Source organism: Anabrus simplex, chromosome 1, assembly GCF_040414725.1.
Source record: "Anabrus simplex isolate iqAnaSimp1 chromosome 1, ASM4041472v1, whole genome shotgun sequence".
Classification (NCBI taxonomy): Eukaryota; Metazoa; Arthropoda; class Insecta; order Orthoptera; family Tettigoniidae; genus Anabrus; species Anabrus simplex.
Genome location: NC_090265.1, coordinates 277,235,933 through 277,255,368, shown reverse-complemented (window position 1 = coordinate 277,255,368; position 19,436 = coordinate 277,235,933). Strand labels below are relative to the sequence as shown.

Below are 19,436 nucleotides of genomic sequence, written 5' to 3'. Positions count from 1 at the left end.
ATAGATGGTATTAGTAATCACAAAGCTGTTTTTGTGGTAGTTAAAAATAAATATGGAAGAAAAGAAGGTATTAAAATTAGGACTATTAGGCAGTACTATATGGCTGATAAAATAGGCATGAGGGAGATTTTAAAAAGTAACTGTGATCGGTGGAAAACGGTAAATAAAAATGTAAATAACTGGGACGGGTTTAAAGCACTTGTTGAGGAATGTGAAAATAGGTTTGTACATTTAAAGGTGGTAAGGAATGGTAAAGTTCCATTATATTATAACAGAGAAGTAAAAAGATTAAGCAGGAGGTGCAGGTTGGAAAAAAATAGAGTTAGAAATGCCTGTGGAAGAAATTGAATGAACTTACTAGGTAATTGAATCTAGCAGAGAAGTCAGGTAAGGATAACATGATGGCAAGCATAATTGGCGGTCATATAAATTTTATTGAAAAATGGAAGTGTATGAATTGCTACTTTAAGACAGAAACAGGTTCCAAGAAGGACATTCTAGGAATCATGAATGAACAAGGGGAGTGTGTATGCTAGGATCTTCAAAAGGCAGAAGTATTCAGTCAGCAATATGTAAAATTGTTGGTTACAAGGATAATGTCCAGATAGAGGAGGTGACTAATACTAAAGAAGTATTAAAATTTACCTATGACAACAATGATATTTACAGTATCCCCTGCGAACCATGTGACCTTGCCACGGTGGGGAGGCTTGCGTGTCCCAATGAAGCAGATAGCTGAGCCGCAGGTGCAACCAAATTGGATGGCTATCTGTTGAGAGACCAGACTAAGGAATGATTCATTGAAAGTGGGGTAGCAGCCTTTCGGAAGTTGCAAGGGCGGCAGCCTAGATGATTGACTGATATGGCCTTGTAATAACACTCAACATGGCTTAGCTGTGTTGATACTGCTACACGGCTGAATGCAACGAGAAACTACAGCCGTAACTCTCCCGAGGACATGCAGCTCTCTCTGTCTGAATGGTGTACTGATGATGGCTTTCTCCCGGGTAAAATATTCCGGAGGTAAACTAGTCCCCCATTCGGATCTCCGGGTGGGGACTACACAAGAGGGGGCGATCATCAGGAAGATGGATACTGACATTCTGTGAGTTGGAGCGTGGAATGTTAGAAGTTTGAATCGTTGTGATAGGTTAGAGAATCTGAAAAGAGAGATGGATAGACTAAAGTTAGATGTAGTTAGTATAAGTGAAATACATTGGCAGGATAACAGGATTTTTGGTCAGGCGACTACCGAATTATCAACACAAAATCAAACAGGGCTAATGCAGGAGTTGGTTTAATAATTAATAAGAAAATAGGGCAGCTGGTAAGCTACTACGACCAGCATAGTGAAAGAATTATTGTCGTCAAGGTAAACACCAAACCAATGCCCACCACAATACTGCAGGTCTATATGCCTACTAGTTTAGCGGATGATGAGGTAATCTAAAGAATATATGAAGATATAGAAGATTAAATACAATATGTAAAAGGTGACGAGAATTTAATTGTGATGGGAGACTGGAATGCAGTGGTAGGCCAAGGAAGAGAAGGTGATACAGTAGGAGAATTCGGATTGGGACAAAGAAATGAAAGAGAAAGTCGGCTGGTTGAATTCTGCACCAATCATAATTTAGTCCTTGCCAATATTTGGTTCAAACACCACAAACGGAGGCTGTATACGTGGACGAGACCTGGAGACACGGGAAGGTATCAAATAGACTTCATTATGATTAAGCAGAGATTCAGAAACCAGGTGTTGGATTGCAAAACTTTCCCAGGAGCTGACGTGGACTCTGACCACAACTTGTTGGTCATGAAATGCCATCTGAAGTTGAAGAAATTGAAGAAAGGAAAGAATGCAAAAAGATGGGATCTAGAGAAGTTGAAAGAGAAGAGTGTGAGGGATTGTTTCAAGGAACATGTTGCACAAGGGCTAAATGAAAAGGCTGAAGGAAACACAATAGAGGAAGAGTGGAGAGTCATGAAAAATGAAGTCAGTAGGGCTGCTGAAGAAATGTTAGGAAGGAAGAAAAGATCAACTAAGAATCAGTGGATAACTCAGGAGATACTAGACCTGATTGATGAATGACAAAAATACAAGAATGCTAGAAATGAAGAGAGCAGAAAAGAATACAGGCGATTAAAGAATGAAGTGGATAGCAAGTGCAAGGTAGGTAAGGAAGAATGGCTGAAGGAGAAGTGCAAGGATGTCGAAGGTTGTATGGTTCTAGGAAAGGTGGATGCTGCATACAGGAAAATCAAGGAAACCTTTGGATAAAGGAAATCTAGGTGTATGAATATTAAGAGCTCAGATGGGAAGCCACTTCTAGGGAAAGAAGACAAAGCAGAAAGATGGCAGGTACATATCCAACAGTTGTATCAAGGTAAAGATGTAGATAATTTGGTTCTGGAACAAGAAGAGGATGTTGATGCTGATGAAATGGGAGACCCAGTTTTGAGGTCAGAGTTTGACAGAGCTGTGAGTGACCTAAATTGGAACAAGGCACCTGGAATTGATGACATTCCCTCCGAATTACTGACTGCCTTAGGAGAAACCAGCATGGCAAGGTTATTCCATTTAGTGTGTAAGATGTACGAGACAGGAGAAGTCCCATCCGATTTTCAGCAGAATGTTGTTATACCTATTCCCAAGATAACCAGTGCTGACAGGTGTGAAAACTACCGCACCATTAGTTTAGTATCTCATGCCTGCAAAATTGTAAGACATATTATTTACAGAAGAATGGAAAAACAAGTTGAAGCTGAGTTGGGAGAAGATCAATTTGGCTTCAGAAGAAATGTAGGAACACGTGAAGCAATCCTGACTTTACGTCTGATCTTAGAGGATCGAATCAAGAAAGACAAGCCCACGTACATGGCATTCGTAGATCTAGAAAAGGCATTCGATAATGTTGATTGGACCAATCTATTTAAGATTCTAAAGGTGATTGTGATCAGATATCGAGAACGAAGAATTATCTACAATCTGTATAAAAATCAGTCTGCAGTGATAAAAATCGAGGGTTTTGAAAAAGAAGCAGCAATCCAGAAAGGAGTGAGGCAAGGCTGCAGTTTGTCCCCCCTCCTTTTCAATGTTTACATAGAACAGGCAGTAAAGGAAATCAAAGAGGAATTTGGAAAGGGAATCAAATCCAAGGAGAGGAAATCAAAACCTTGAGATTTGCCGATGCTATTGTTCTTTTATCTGAGACTGCAGAGGATCTCGAGAAGCTGCTGAATGGTATGGACGAAGTCTTGGGTAAGGAGTACAAGATGAAAATAAATAAGTCCAAAACAAAAGTAATGGAGTGCAGTCGAACGAAGGCAGGTGATGTAGGAAATATTCGATTAGGAAATGAAGTCTTAAAGGAAGTAGATGAATATTGTTACTTGGGTAGTAAAATAACTAACGATGGCAGAAGTAAGGAGGACATAAGAGCAGACTAGCACAAGCAAGGAAGACAAGAAAAGAAATTTGCTCACTTCAAACATGATATAGGAATTAGAAAGATGTTTTTGAAGACTTTCGTGTGGAGCGTGGCATTGTATGGATGTGGAACATGGACGATAACTAGCTCAGAAAGAAGGAGAATGGAAGCTTTTGAAATGTGGTGTTATAGAAGAATGCTGAAGGTGAGATGGATAGATCAAATCACGAATGAAGAGATACTGAATCGAATTGGTGAGAGGAGATCGATTTGGCTAAATTTACTATAATCTATCAGCTTCATTAACCATATTGATGAATTAAGAATGCAAGTATGAAGAATGAGTTTCCACCTAATCAGTACTATATTACAAAATGTTTAAAGTTATCTACATTGAAACAGTACCGGTTTCGACCTGTAAAAAGGTCACCATCAGCTGTTGGTGAACCTGCTTAATAGCGATTGTACGTAAACTTACTTCATACTTGCATTGGCTAAATTTGACGAGAAGAAGAGATAGAATGATAGGACACATCTTAAGACACCCAGGACTTGTTCAGTTGGTTTTGGAAGGAAGTGTAGTTGGTAGGAACGGTAGGGGAAGACCAAGATATGAATATGACAAGTAGATTAGCGCAGATGTAGGATGCAATAGTTACATAGAAATGAAAAGTTTAGCACAGGATAGGGTGTCATGGAGGGCTGCATCAAACCAGTTTTTGGACTGATTACTCAAACAACAACAAGAAAGTTGAAAACTAGAAAAGCAGCTGGAATTGATGAGGTTTCGGGGGATATACTAAAGACAATGGGTTGGGATATAGGATTATATCTGAAGTACTTATTTGATTATTGTTTGCATGAAGCAGTTATACCAAATGAATGGAGATTTGCTACAGTAGCCCTTGTGTATAAAGGAAAGGGTGATAGACATAAAGCTGAAAATTACAGGCCAGTCAGTTTGGCATGCATTGCATGTAAGTTTTGGGAAAGCATTCTTTCTGATTATACTAGACACGTTTGCAAAATTAATAACTGGTTTGATAGAAGGTAGTTTGGGTTTAGGAAAGGTTATTCCACTGAAGTTCAACTTGTAGGATTCCAGCAAGATATAGCAGATATCCTGGATTCAGGAGATCAAATGGACTGTATAGTGATTGACCTGTCTAAGGCATTTGATAGAGTATATCATGGGAAACTACTGGCAAAAATGAGTGTATTTGGACTCGACAATAGAGTGACTGAATGGGTGACTTTCTAGAAAATAGAACTCAGAGAATTAGAGTGGGTGAAGCTTTATCTGTCCCTGTAATAATTAAGAGGGGAATTCCTCAAGGCTATATTATTGGACCTTCACGTTTTCTTATATATATATTAATGATATGTGTAAAGAAGTGGAATCAGAGATAAAGCTTTTTGCATGTTATGTTATTCTGTACAGAGTAATAAATAATTTACAAGATTGTGAGCAACTGCAAAATTACCTCGATAATGTTGTGAGATGGACAGTAGGCAATGGTATGATGATAAACGGGGATAAAAGTCAGGCTGCGAGTTTCACAAATAGGAAAAGTCCTCTCAGTTTTAATTACTGTGTTGATGGGGTGAAAGTTCCCTTTGGGGTTCATTGTAAATACCTAGGTATTAATATAAGGAAAGATCTTCATTGGGGTAATCACATAAATATTTTTGTACATAAAGGGTACAGATCTCTCCACATGGTTATGAGAGTATTTAGGGGTTGTAGTAAGGATGTAAAGGAGAGAGCATATTTGTCTCTGGTGAGACCCCAACTAGAGTATGGTTCCAGTGTATGGGACCAGGATTACTTGATTCAGGAACTGGAAAAAATCCAAAGAAAAGCAGCTCGATTTGTTCTGGGCGATTTCCGACAAAAGAGTAGTGTTACAAAAATGTTGCAAAGGTTGCTGATTACCTAGTATAACAGCCTGCCTGAATATTGGCGGGAAATAGCTGTGGAGTTAGATCTCTCTCTTCTTTAGAATGCCATTCCTCTGGTTCATAAATTTTCTGATACTATGTAACACACTTTTCAATGAGTTAAGAACTGTTATCGGACACGTTATTTATGCATTTATTACAAAAATATATTCCCTTTCAATTCGAATTTTCTTTACAGAACAGCAGTCGACGGGTATTACTAATCAACTCTGACATCGCCTTCAAATGTCGATGAGAGAACTCGCTAGTGGACGTAGCAAGGAAACGATACCGAAGGTAATCGATTGCATGCAACATAATCGCTGGGGTGAATGAATATCGGTAACGGAAACAATCGCACGCGCTTAATCGCTCGTAATAACGGATGCGTCAGTGATAGGGCTCTCACTGTAACCGAAGGATAATACACAGTTTAATATAGGAATTTTGAAGGGACAGCAAAACATTGTCGACATAACAGGGTTCTCGCTATATGCCGTACTCATTATAGCAGACTTCTATTGTATATTTCTGGCCAGTGCATGTTCTTACTACACAATATCTCGGTATCTGATTGTCAGACTTAAGGCTTTTACGTACATATTCCATCATCATTTCTTTTTTATTGAAAAAATGTATAAAATGAAAAAAGTTAATTTAAAAGATTTTTAGTCAAGTTGATTGTGGGTTTTTTTTTTTTTTTTTTTTTGTGAGAGCATGTAGTAATTGTAAGATAATAATATTAGTTCCGAATGAGTAAATTTATAATACCAATGTAACTGGTCCGTTATTGGACATTATAAATTTTCCAGCTAACTCATTCCTGGTTGTGGGAGATGATGGCATAAAGGAGAGAATATTTTCACAGATCGTATGAAAACATAATCATTTCTTAATCCTCATGGTGAAATCGTTTATAATATCCTATGTATTATTTTGTTTCAGGCACCTGTCTTCATCTCTTTCTTTATGGCATTAAGAGGTATGGCAAATCTGCCTGTTGAGAGCTTGAAACATGGTGGTTTGTTCTGGTTTGAAGATCTCACCTTGCCAGATCAGTACTACCTCTTACCAATTATTACAAGTGCTACTCTGTATCTGACTATCGAAATAGGTACAGATTCTGCACGTTTAACTGCTGCAAACATGCAGGTTATGAAGTTTGTCCTTCGTGCATTGCCAATCTGCATTTTTCCTTTCACAGTTAACTTCCCAGGGGTGAGTACTGCATTCTTTAAAATAATTTATTGATGAAAATTCATAATGTCCTAGGTCTTTTGATGAAAAATCATAATATCATATGTCTTAACCCTTCAGTGGATGCTAGAAGAAAAGTAACATGGTTGTGCATGAGGGATTCCCTTACATTATTTTCCTTCATTTTCTGTCTATACCCTGCAGTGTTATAGGTAATAATACTGTTCTGTGCACTGAATGTCTCTTTGTTTATATTTTTACTCTTTGCATATATTTCAGTACTTAAGAACAGGTAAAGATAACGACAATCCGCTACAGCGAGTAAATTTTCCACTGTTGTGAATTCTCGCTATAACGGACCTGTGCTGTACCTGTTATATTGTTCAAGTGTTTCCATTTTAACCCATCAGTGGTTGCTACATGAGCATTTCCATTGCAACATTATAACAAATGTGTTTAATTCATACAATCTTAATTTCAAATTCTGGCTTTCTTTCTAGCCAAACTTATAAACATTGGCTTTTGTTATACCACATTTTTTTGCGGCTGCACAATTATTATTTCCGTGGGTTTAATGGCCATTTACTTAAAATTGCATGCCTGCCAACTTTCCCGATTTAGGTGGGAGACTCCTGATTTTCGACAGTTTTTCCCGCCTCCCGATTATTCTTTTATTTCTCCCAACTTTAGCTTATTTTATGGTGAACTTCAAACATTTGTTTCCAAATCCCGCCATTTCAGCTTGTATATGCGAGTGGCCAGAAGTCCTTTGCTCATTGGCCGCTTTCAAACAAAATATCTACATTTATTAATGCGAGAAATGTGTGCGAATGTGCGATGTTTATTGAAACCTGTATGTTGCGACACGTATATCGATCGTTAATCTATCATTCTTGCGTGCTATGTTAGTGTTCGTTCACATCAGTCTAGTCGATTCTAGAGACTAGTCGCTAGATATGGAGTCTTTTTAATGATAACGACTAGTGACTTTTCTAGAGATTTTAGGAGCCGTTTGGAGACAATTCTAACTAATTTTAATTCATCTGAATATAAATAAAATAAGAGTGTCTGTACATTGCTCAGAATTTATAATGAATGATATTTCTGTACCGGTTGTGACCACAGTAACAAGAAGAAATGCACGTTTTAATTTTCCGTCATGTCTGTTTGTATGTATGTATGTATGTACGCGCATCACGAGAAAACGGTTGAAGATAATTTAATGAAAATCGGTATATAAAGTCGGAGAATAAGTCGCTACAATCTAGGCCTTATAAATAATTGTGTTCACGCTGAGTGAAATGGTAGTTTAGGGGAAGGTCTAAAATTTAATTGTCACATATTGATGTTATTCTTGGCCCTATCGATAAATACTACATAATTAAAGTTATATATTATTAAATTTCCTATCATTTATGTCTTATACATTTTTATGGTACCGGCTATGATAACAGAGATATTCATGAATTTGGATTTTTGTTGCTAAGTCCATATCAGCGCTGAGTATGAGAAAACGGGTGAACAGAATTGAATGAAAATCGGTATGTAAAGTCGGGGAAGAAGGAACTACAGGCTGCGCTAGAAATAATTTTACTCACCCTGTTTGAAATGGTAGTTTAGGGTAAGGTCCCAAAATTTAATTTTTAATTACCTATCTAATTAGTCACATCAAAAAGTACTACATAACAAAAATTATAGAGAGTACAATTTCTGATTATTTATGTCTTATTCAGTTTTACCATACTGACTATAATAATATTGTGAAGATGATTATAAGAATGAGAAAAAAGTCGTGAAGGAATGATCACTTTAATAATAACACAAGAGGGAGTCATAAAAGAAAGGGCGACGTACTTTACATTAGATGCTCGAATATCACAGAGTCGGAAGAAAACTAAATGTGAAGACCTGCAATATAGGCAGCTCATAAAATTGATCGACAATAACATTACATTGACCATTGTTTGTTGTGATGTGCTTTGTGTATTCATCTGCCATTTATCTCCAATAGATGGGATTACTGCTGATTACCTAGTATAACAGCCTGCCTGAATATTGGCGGGAAATAGCTGTGGAGTTAGATCTCTCTCTTCTTTAGAATGCCATTCCTCTGGTTCATAAATTTTCTGATACTATGTAACACACTTTTCAATGAGTTAAGAACTGTTATCGGACACGTTATTTATGCATTTATTACAAAAATATATTCCCTTTCAATTCGAATTTTCTTTACAGAACAGCAGTCGACGGGTATTACTAATCAACTCTGACATCGCCTTCAAATGTCGATGAGAGAACTCGCTAGTGGACGTAGCAAGGAAACGATACCGAAGGTAATCGATTGCATGCAACATAATCGCTGGGGTGAATGAATATCGGTAACGGAAACAATCGCACGCGCTTAATCGCTCGTAATAACGGATGCGTCAGTGATAGGGCTCTCACTGTAACCGAAGGATAATACACAGTTTAATATAGGAATTTTGAAGGGACAGCAAAACATTGTCGACATAACAGGGTTCTCGCTATATGCCGTACTCATTATAGCAGACTTCTATTGTATTTTTCTGGCCAGTGCATGTTCTTACTACACAATATCTCGGTATCTGATTGTCAGACTTAAGGCTTTTACGTACATATTCCATCATCATTTCTTTTTTATTGAAAAAATGTATAAAATGAAAAAAGTTAATTTAAAAGATTTTTAGTCAAGTTGATTGTGGGTTTTTTTTTTTTTTTTTGTGAGAGCATGTAGTAATTGTAAGATAATAATATTAGTTTTGACATTCCTACAAACCTCTCCACCTATCAATATTTGCTCCCTACTGAAGGAAAATGTCAGGAAAAGTTTGTATATGACTTCCATTTGGCTGTTGTCAGAAACTAGATTAGCGGACACTCAATCCTAACTATTTTATATGTTTTCGATGGTTCTTGCTCTCAGATTGAACTACATTGGTTAAAGACTTTCAAACAGTTATGATGACAGAGAAAATAACTGCCAGTTGAGATATGCTAAAATAAAAGCACTGTTAATACAAGGTGTCCAGGTTAAAGGTATAATATAAATTTAATAACTTGAGAAATAATGGAGATATTTATTGGTGGTTTGTTTCTACAACTAGGGTAACTCAAAATGTTTTCTGTGTTCGTTTGCAGTGGTGGTGGTACCACAAGCGCATGCGCGTAACTGCATTGTTCACGAGAAGCGCGCTAGTAACCCTGTGGACTCCACAGCAGAAGGTGTTCTGTGTGCTTTCGCTCGCAGAGATAAAATCCGTTACACTAGTACAACTTAGATTTCTGCGTGAGAATAGACTGTCACCAACTGATGGTGTTCCCACTTACGTAACAATCATGAAATGGGACAGGCGCCTTCGAGAATCTGGGACCTTGCTGTCGACGTCGGGCCGCCACACCAAGCACGCAGTTTCAGAGGCTACTGTTGATTTAATCTGTGAGTCCTTCAAGCGGAGCCCTCGTAAGTCAATTCGACAAGCAAGTAGGCAGTTACCTCGTTCAACAGTACACTATGTCGTCCACAAAAGGTTGCGCCTACAGGCGTACAAACTGCAGCTTCATCAGAAAATCAAACCTCAGGACAGGCCACTTACAGAAGTCATTCGCGGCAACAATTCTGGCAAAAATTGATGGAAACAAGGCATTCCTCAATTCGGTCTGTTTCTTGGACAAGGCTACATTCCATATTTCCGGCATGATAAACAAACACAATTGCCACATATGGGGATCTGAACCCCCCCGACGTAGTGTTTAGAGTTGGAATGGGACTCTCCGAAAGTGAATGTGTGGTGTGGATTATTGAAGGACAGGGTTATTGGCCCATTCTTCTTCACGAAGCCTACAGTTAATGAAACATGTTACCTATTGTTGCGGCCACCAAATTAGGCGGGTCAGAGAAATTACGCTGTTGCCAAGGTTATGTAGCAACTGGCGAAGAAATGTCTAACTGAACACATCATTTCGGAGCGCGAGGCAAGTTGTTCTTTCTCAAGCTCCTTATGTTACTTCATACAATGTTTCGAGACAAATTACAGTATACTACAAGCTTCAGAAAAGACTGCTGATTTCAGTGGTCTAACTATTTTCCATATAAACCACTTCAAATAATTTTAAAAAATAAAATCGTGAACGAGTAAATTTAAATCCATAGAATCATGTATTGAAAATTTCAGTAAGCGGCCAAGTTTTTATTTCTTCAGCCTATAAAATTTTGTCTGCAGGAAAAATGTAAAAAATTGCCTGACTTATATTTTTTATCTGAACATATTTCCGTGAGTCTTGTAATTTTCCTGGAAAATGGCCCGGAAAGCGATCATGTAAATGTTGCTGGCTGAGGCAGTTCGGGGCGCGCGCGCGCCAGCACAGGCTGCAGGACGCTGTAAAAACTTTCGGATTACATATTAATCCGTATCAGTTTTATTACCTTATAACTTTAAATATTTGAATACTGTATATTGTACTGAGTAATATGGAAAAAGAACTACTTTAAAGAATAGGTTAACATTAATTTACAATAAATTAAGAATTGGTTTCTAGCTTCAAGGCAGTCTGAAATTTCTTAGTCACTGTCATCACACATCTCACTATCTGTCGAGTCGTCATTTACACTGATGATGAATGGCTCCATTCTTTCGTCCCTTACTATTTCCTTGGCCCAATCGTCTGTTTGAAAATTTTCCGCTTGATTGAATCACTTTTCCCAATCTGCAGCAGTCACACGGTCGATGGCTTCTGACGTGAGTTTTTCTACGTCCTTTATTTTGAATGTCTTGGTCCTCTCTGCCACTTCTCTCTTGACTTGAGTCCAAATCAATTCACATTCACTATCCATTTTAACTGCTCTTACGGTGCGAGCTCAACAGCTGCATGACAGGGAATGACTCGGGTAAGGTGGCCTGGAGCGGATGGTCTTCAACTAGACAACACTGCACGATCAGCGTTGCCAAACCGTCTCGGAGGTAAGCAACTCTCGACCATCTGTCGCTTTTCCGTTCCCATATCTGACGACAGCGCAGTTTTCCTCGCCCGCCTAATTTGGTGGCCGCGACAATAGACATGTTGGAGCAGTATGTTGTGCCACAACTTCATCGTGACGTGATCTTTCAGCAAGATGGTGCACCATGCCATTATGCGGATGTTGTGGGGGATTTCTTGAATCGTGAGAAGCCCCGACTTTACGCCACTTGATTTTTTCCTGTGGGGGTTAGTTAAGAATCAAGTGTACCAGACACCAGTTTGTGATCTACCAGATCTGTGTCATTGCATTTGTGCAGCTATCGCAAATGTTACGCCTACAATGCTGCAGAACACTTGGAGAGAAGTGGAATACCGATTAGATGTCTATCGTGCCACTAATGGTGTGCATATTGAGGTTTATTAGGTATGTAAACAAACATTTTGAGTTACCCTACTTGTAGAAACAAACCACAAGTAAATATCTCCACTACTTCTCAAGTTATTAAATTTTATATTATTATTATACCTTTAATCTGGACACCTTGTACTTCCCTCCAAAGGATCAAGTCCTACACGACTCGGAAATTGACCAACCTGTCTCCCCTTTGAGTCAAATATTGCCAAATCATTTTCACACCTACTTCGTTCAGTACCTCTTGTTTATGATCTGATCAACCCATCTCATCTTAAGCATATTTTCTTAACACCAAATTTTGAAGGCCTCTATTCTATTTCTTTCTTACCAACTAGGTAAATGAATCAGATGAATGCTAGGTTGTTCAGTTGAACAGGATTTGTCATATTCATGTATAACGTTATTCCATGCATAGTGTTTCAGACATTTGATTTTTGCTGGGACAATACAGTATTTATCCTGCAGTGTTCTGCATATGCCTAAGTTACGTATTTCTTGAGTTTATAGAGTTCACTCAAGTTTGTAGAATTTAAAGGTAACTAAATTCATTCATTCAAATTCCCACAAAATGTCAAAAGGAAAGTATTGGGCCGATTGCAGAAACGGTATTGAGACAATGTTTATGGTTAAACAATGTCAGTATGGCTGCTGCATTGCAAAGACATTGCCACTTAGACACTGTGTAAAACCGATGTTCAACCTGCCATGTTTAAACACTGCTGAGAACACTCTTTAACCTTAAATTTTAGGAGTGAATCACCATCAGAGGTTATGTACCATGAAACGTATGACTCAAAGGACAGTCCGGTAATTGTCAACTTGACTATAATTCTTGGCAACCAATATATTTTATTATATTTGGGATAATTTCCTTGTAATTATAGGTAACTTTGACTACATCTATATCAGAATAACTTGTCTCTATCGTCAGAAGACTGTCACATACATCAAGAGGGAGGGATTCAGTTATAACACTTACTGACTACTGACAAGTAAGCACACATAACAGTGACACTAAAAAGTAGGTTGTGTGTGTGTGGAGGGGGTGGGGGATATTTGCAGTATGGCGCTAATTCAGGTAACTATGAGATAGGAAAAGGCAAGGACTTGGAAGGAAGAGCTGTGGCCATAATAACAGCCCCAGTATTTGCCTGATATAAACATGGGGAAACTATGGAAAACAATATCTTCAAGGCTGCTGATGGTGCACTTCAAACGTACAATCTCTACAGTGCAAGCATGCAAGCTACATCTATATGGCCCATACAACTCATTCGCTTCCACAGTAATATACACTCGTTCATAAAAACGAGAACACCTTGAAAGACTAGAGATAGGAAGTTCATATTCACAGGACATGTGCATTAGTATGTTCTGAAGAAAAGATTAACATTTGAGCCATGCTGGCCTTCAGGTTCAAGATCCGTATTGATATCTTGGTGCACCACCACCGACTGGTAAAATGTGCCTGCAGCTCTCATTGTCGGAATAAAGTGAAGGTAATGAATCAGTGTGACTTGAGCAGATGTGCAGGATGCATCGCAGACGTATCCAAGTACCATACCATTAAATGAGTGAGTTTGAAAGAGGGCGCATTATTGGCATGAGAAAACATAATGCATCCATCTGGAAAATTGCTGCTCGTGTGAGACGAAGTGTGTCAGCAGAGCAAACAGGTGTGTACAGAATGGTTAACAGAAGGCCGTAGAACACGAGATGGTTCTGGTCGCACCACCCAGACCACCAACCGCCCCCCCTGCCGAGAAGATCGACACCTCATCCGAATGGCATTGCAGGATAGTTCTGCATTGTCCTCGGCTCTGGCGCAACAGTGGAACAGTGTAACAGTGTAACACATCGTACACTATCAGGAGTTGCAGTCCGTCACCGTTTATCACGGTCTAAGTTACCAGCACGTCGTCCACTTCTCTGCCTACCTTTGACTAATGTGCATAAACATGCCAGACTGCAATGGTGTATGGAACGACGTCACTGGGGACAGGAATGGCAGCAGATAGTGTTTTCGGATGAATCCAGGTACTGTTTGTTTGAAAATGATGGCCGCATTTTGGTTCACCGCAGACAGGGGAAGAGGCATCACATTGACTGTGTTCGCATAAGACATACAGTGCCAACTCAAGGCCTTGTGGTGTGGGGTGCTATTGGGTACAACCAATCACAGTTGGTGCGTGTCCAGGACACTGTGACCAGTTTGACCTACATAATGACATCCTGCGACCCATAGCCAAACCCTTTCTTCACGATACCCCAGACACCATACTTCAGAAGGTCAATGCACGACCACATGTTGCTGCATGAACACGTACCTTCTTGTTGTCACAGGATATCGGACAGTTGTCCTGGCCCGCCCGATCACCGGACTTGTCGCCAATTGAAAATGTGTGGGATATGGTGAAATGACGGGTGCGGCGCTGTGACTCAATGCCAACCACCAAAGATGAACTGTTGAAACCAGATAAATGCAGCATGGATGGCTATACCGCAGAACGCCATTCGCGCCTTGTATGCGTCGATGCCATCACGCAGACATCTCGTGTGAATGTGGTGCTGAATAAGACCCAAGCCACCTACTTATCTGTCCCCTCCTGGACAACCCATGCACAACACAAGATGTTTTTAGAGGAAGCAACAAGGCCATCGCAACTGCAGTTTTTTGGAAATGCTGATCGGACATGGAAATGAATGAATGACCTCCTCATCGTTTCGGAATCGTCGTCCACCAAGATCCTTTTTGAGCTTACCCAACACGTGATAATCGCATGACGCTAAGTCTGGACTGTATGGAGGATGTTGCCATACCTCCCACTTAAATCGCTGCTGCAGTTCAGATGTTTGGCAGGCCATGTGAGGTGTTGCATTATCGTGCAGCAAAATCACACCGGCACTCAATTTTCCACACCATTTTTCTTTAATTGCCTTACACGACCAGTTCAACATTTGACAGTATGAAGCTGAGTTGATTGTCTTGCCTTTCAGCATGAATTCCATGTGCATCACACCCTCCATGTCAAAGAACACTGTTGCCATTACCTTTCCTGCTGAAGATTGGACCTTGACCTTCTTTCGTGGTCGTGATGTGGTGTGAACCCATTCCATCGATGTTCTCTTTGTTTCGCGGGTGAAATGGTGGACCCACGTTTCATCCCCTGTGATGTTTCACCTCGGAAACTCATTGCCCTCCACAGAATACCATTGCAAAAATGCCAGTGACGATTGGAAATGTTGTCCCTTGTGAACGTCGTTCAGCAGACATGGGACCCATCTTTGACAGTTTACGAAATCCAAGGTGCTGGTGAACAATGAAGAACACATTGCTATACAAAATGTTCAGCATGCTGGCAATTTCCTACAGTGTTATGCGCCAATTCTCTTTACTGATCCCATCCTGACGGTTAACATTTACAACTGTACTGGATGTTGCGGGCCTGCCTTCACAATATTCATCCGTGAGATCCATGCGTCCAGCGTCAAATTGCTTACACCACTTTACAATACCTGCGTGAGAAATTGCACACCCACCATATACACCAGTGATTTCACGATGAATGTCCATGCAATTGAGCCATTAACACAGAGAAATCTGATTGTTGCATGCAGTTTGGAGTGAACATCCAGTTGATGCCCCATTGAGCCTGGCGCTCTCTGCACAGACAACACGTTGGAATACCACACCAACCTTCCTATCGGACATGTCAGCAGTTACTGTAGCTTGCTCCGTATTGGCCACGGTCATGACACACAGTGTGCTCTCACGGCTAGCTAGTGTAACTTACTTTTTGATTCACCCTCGTATATTGATTCATTTTGTTAAGTATTGCAAGATCATGCATTTAACAATGTTCATTTCTAAGATCATGGTATTTGACAATTTGTATTTCATTATAAGCTCCATGTTTATTTCCTGGATAGGAATTTCTTCTTGTGGTGTCTTCAGGCCTTGGACTGGTCTGATGCAATTCTCCAATCCATCTCACTTTATCTCTCTCCATTCTTTCAATTAATGTACGTACTAACCTTCTAGTGTTGAAATGATCAAAGCACTGAGAGAGGTTGGACAACAGTGGTACAGAGTACTGAACAGAATTTGGAAAGAGAATGTAATACCCAATGACTGAAAGCAGGGAGTCATCATACAGTTCTTGAAAAAAAAGGTTATATGAAGAAATGTACAAACTACAGAGATGTACTCTATTGTCACATGGCCTCAGAATCTATAAATCCATCCTTGAGAGCAGGATTAGAAAATATGTTGAACTTGAGTAGGAACAATATGGATTTAGACCTCATAGATCAACTATAGACCTCATTTTTGCCACCAGAATGCTCTATGAGAAGTATTGTGAGAAAGATAAAAACGCTTATAACTGTTTTTCTGAACATGAAGAAAGCATATGACTATGTGCCATGCAGGCATATATGGGAATATTTGAGACATAAGAAAGTGCCCGATGACATAGCATGAGTACGATTATATGATGAAAACCAAGAATTGCATACAGGTCCAGGATAGAAGGTCAGGTTGTTTCGAAATGAAGAGTGGAGTCCAGTAAGGAAGTTGTCTTTCACCACGCCTCTTCATAATCATAATGGATAAAGTTTTTAAAGCAGTTAAAAGAAAAGATCCAACAACAAATGCCCTGGTTTTTGCCGGCAGTACAAGCTAGACTAGATCTTTGGCATGAAGCTTTTACAACCTTAGGTCTTAAAATCAGCATAACCAAGACAGTTGGCTTGGTGATTAGTAGAAACTCTCCAACTGTTCATCTTAGGTAGTGTTCTGTCTTCAGACGACTGAGCTCGATAGCTGCGGTCGCTTAAGTGCGGCCAGTATCCAGTATTCAGGAGATAGTGGGTTCGAATCCCACTGTCGGCAGTCCTGAAAATGGTTGTCCGTGGTTTACCATTTTCACACCAGGCAAATGCTTGGGGGCTGTGCCTTAATTAAGGCCGCAGTCGCTTCCTTCCCACTCCTAGCCCTTTCCTGTCCCATCGTCGCCATAAGACCTGTCTGTGTCGATGTGATGTAAAGGCAGTTGTAAAAATAAGTAAAAAATGTCTTCAGACGATACCATACATCAGGAGTTACAGAAACCTTCCACATTCTATCATGCTGTACGTCAAATACTTTGTGCTTTTGATTTGTGCATTTTAATCGTAAACTGATGTTATCCAACGGAATCATGGCCCGTTTTGTGAATTAGTCTACTTGGTTATAATAGATTTGGTACCAAAAATAGTAGCCGTTTTAATCAATCTTATTTTGTCAGTCATAGATTGCTTGTTACCAAGCAAACCATCTATTGAATATAGCGCATGTATCATACTTTTAACTCAAGTAACTGCCAATAGAGATTGGTGAAGGGGGCTGCAGTAATGTATGCTACTCAGTCAACCCTTTCTTTGTAAGAGTACAGTCTGACCTCTCTGTTAGTTGATAATACTTCTGCCACAATCGCTTGGTGCTAGATTTTAGTTAAACTGTTATCGGGTCACTGTAGTACTCTACCATGAATTGTCATATCATTAAAGTTTGGTACTCCTCTTAAACACCATCCACATTCAGAATGGAGACTGATCTAGAGACAAGAAATAAATGCCTTCACTGTGATACAACCTTTTTTAGAAAGGCTTACTTGTCCATGTGGGGAAGAAGCATAAAGATAGCTTAACACATTCAATGCTGAGGAACCGGATCTGGCCCCTAGCGTGCTTCCCGCCAGTGCATGTTGACCCGAATCCGGCCCGTGTTGCCATGCTATTTCTAAGCAGTCACTGTGAGCTCATCTCTTGATGAAGACCGTATGTTGTATGCCCCTTGAGTAGTAGTGGCGTGATATATTTTCGCTCGTCGTTTGTCGCCTACATATTTTGGTGATTTTTTTACAATTGTGGCAGTAGTGGACCTATATGTTATTACTTTGAATTATATTTAAATTGTTTTTATCGTGAGTGCGTGATGGCTCATTGTCATGTTGATGTGCCCGACAGTGATGACAAGTTTACGAGTGAAGGAAGTGCTGATTCTCAAACGGAAAGTTCGGAAAGTAAGGACAAACCTGAACTGAACCAAACCTGGTCAAATCGAACATTCGGCTTGAAGAATACTGTATACCATTTAGTAAAGAAAACAAACTTCTAGTGTCGATACCAGGAGAAAACAAGCCAATTGATTGGTTTCTGTTGTTGCTTGATAACAAATTTTTTTGAAATTTGTTGTGAGGCAAACAATTATGCATTATTTAGTAAAAAAAAAACTGCTGGTACCAGTACCAGGAGAAAACAAGCCAATTGACTGGTTTCTGTTGTTGCTTGATAATTTTTTTTTTTTTTTTTTTTTTTTTTTTTTTTTTTTTTTTTTTTTTTTTTTTTGAATTTGTTTGTCATGAGACAAACAATTATGCATTAGAGTTGTTTTGTGGGCCAGGCACAAAGGAGAAATCTCGCATTATGAGATGGAAGTATGTCAATAAACTAAAGACATTTTTGAGTTTGCTGATTCATACAGGTACATTGCGAATGAGCAGGCTTAAAGATTATTGAAAAACTCACAGGATTTTCAACGTTCCTGTGTTTCGATAGTATATGAGCCAGGATTGTTTTCTACTTATATTACGATGCCTACACTTTTTCCCAGCTAGACCTATCAATGATGCCAATTCCCAGTTATTAGACAGGCTGGAAAAGGTGAGACAAATTATTAATTTTTTTTGTCAACAAAATATCTCGCATTTATTACCCTTGATATAGATGTTTATTCCCATAGGGAACTTAAAATATTTGTCCTGAATGAGTAAATTTATAATACCAATATAATGGTCCATTATTGGACATTACAAATTCACGGGAACTGTCCGTTGATGAAGCTATGGTACGGGTCACTTGTTTTGCAAGCAGTATATAAAGGAGAAACGGCATAAGTATGATATTGTATAGGCTTTTGGGCTTGTGCCGTGTCAAGAAAATAAGGTGAAATTCTTAACGTTTCACAAAAAGCCTTTCTCGTGGACAGTCGAGAATTCTTCTGAGGACGCAGAGCACAGTTTTCTGCGAAACATTAAGAATTTCACCTTATTTTCTTGACACGGCACAAGCCCAAAAGCCTATACAATATCATGTCTATAAGTACGGGCCGTGAAAGCATTAATGGAGGCATAAGTATGGCATATAACTTTATGCTGTAAATGAACCTGAGGGCCTCACTTTCAAATTTATTGTGTATGCTGGCACCAACAACCAGTTGTCTGGGGAAGGACACTCTACAAAAGTTGAGCAACTTCTGAATAATGACCATGCCGTGTTCATGGACAATTATTATAATAGTTTTGCCCTAGCGTCTAAACTGCTGTCAGAAAACACATACAGTATAGGAACGCTCCAAGCTGACCGGAAATATAACCCTCCAATTGTGAAAACGGCAGTACTGCCTGAAGATGGAATCATCGCCCAGTGGCAAA

At 39.4% G+C, this 19,436-nt stretch overlaps 1 protein-coding gene across 2 annotated transcripts in view; it reads left to right on the top strand.

Moving 5' to 3' along the window:
* The window catches only part of OXA1L (OXA1L mitochondrial inner membrane protein), a 133,986-nt gene that overhangs the window by 74,841 nt on the left and 39,709 nt on the right, over positions 1 to 19,436 (top strand). For both annotated transcript variants that reach the window (XM_067159753.2, XM_067159752.2), the window contains exon 5: positions 6,318 to 6,590. In XM_067159753.2, the coding sequence (XP_067015854.2) occupies positions 6,318 to 6,590 (273 nt within the window). The remainder of the gene's footprint in view (positions 1 to 6,317; positions 6,591 to 19,436) is intronic.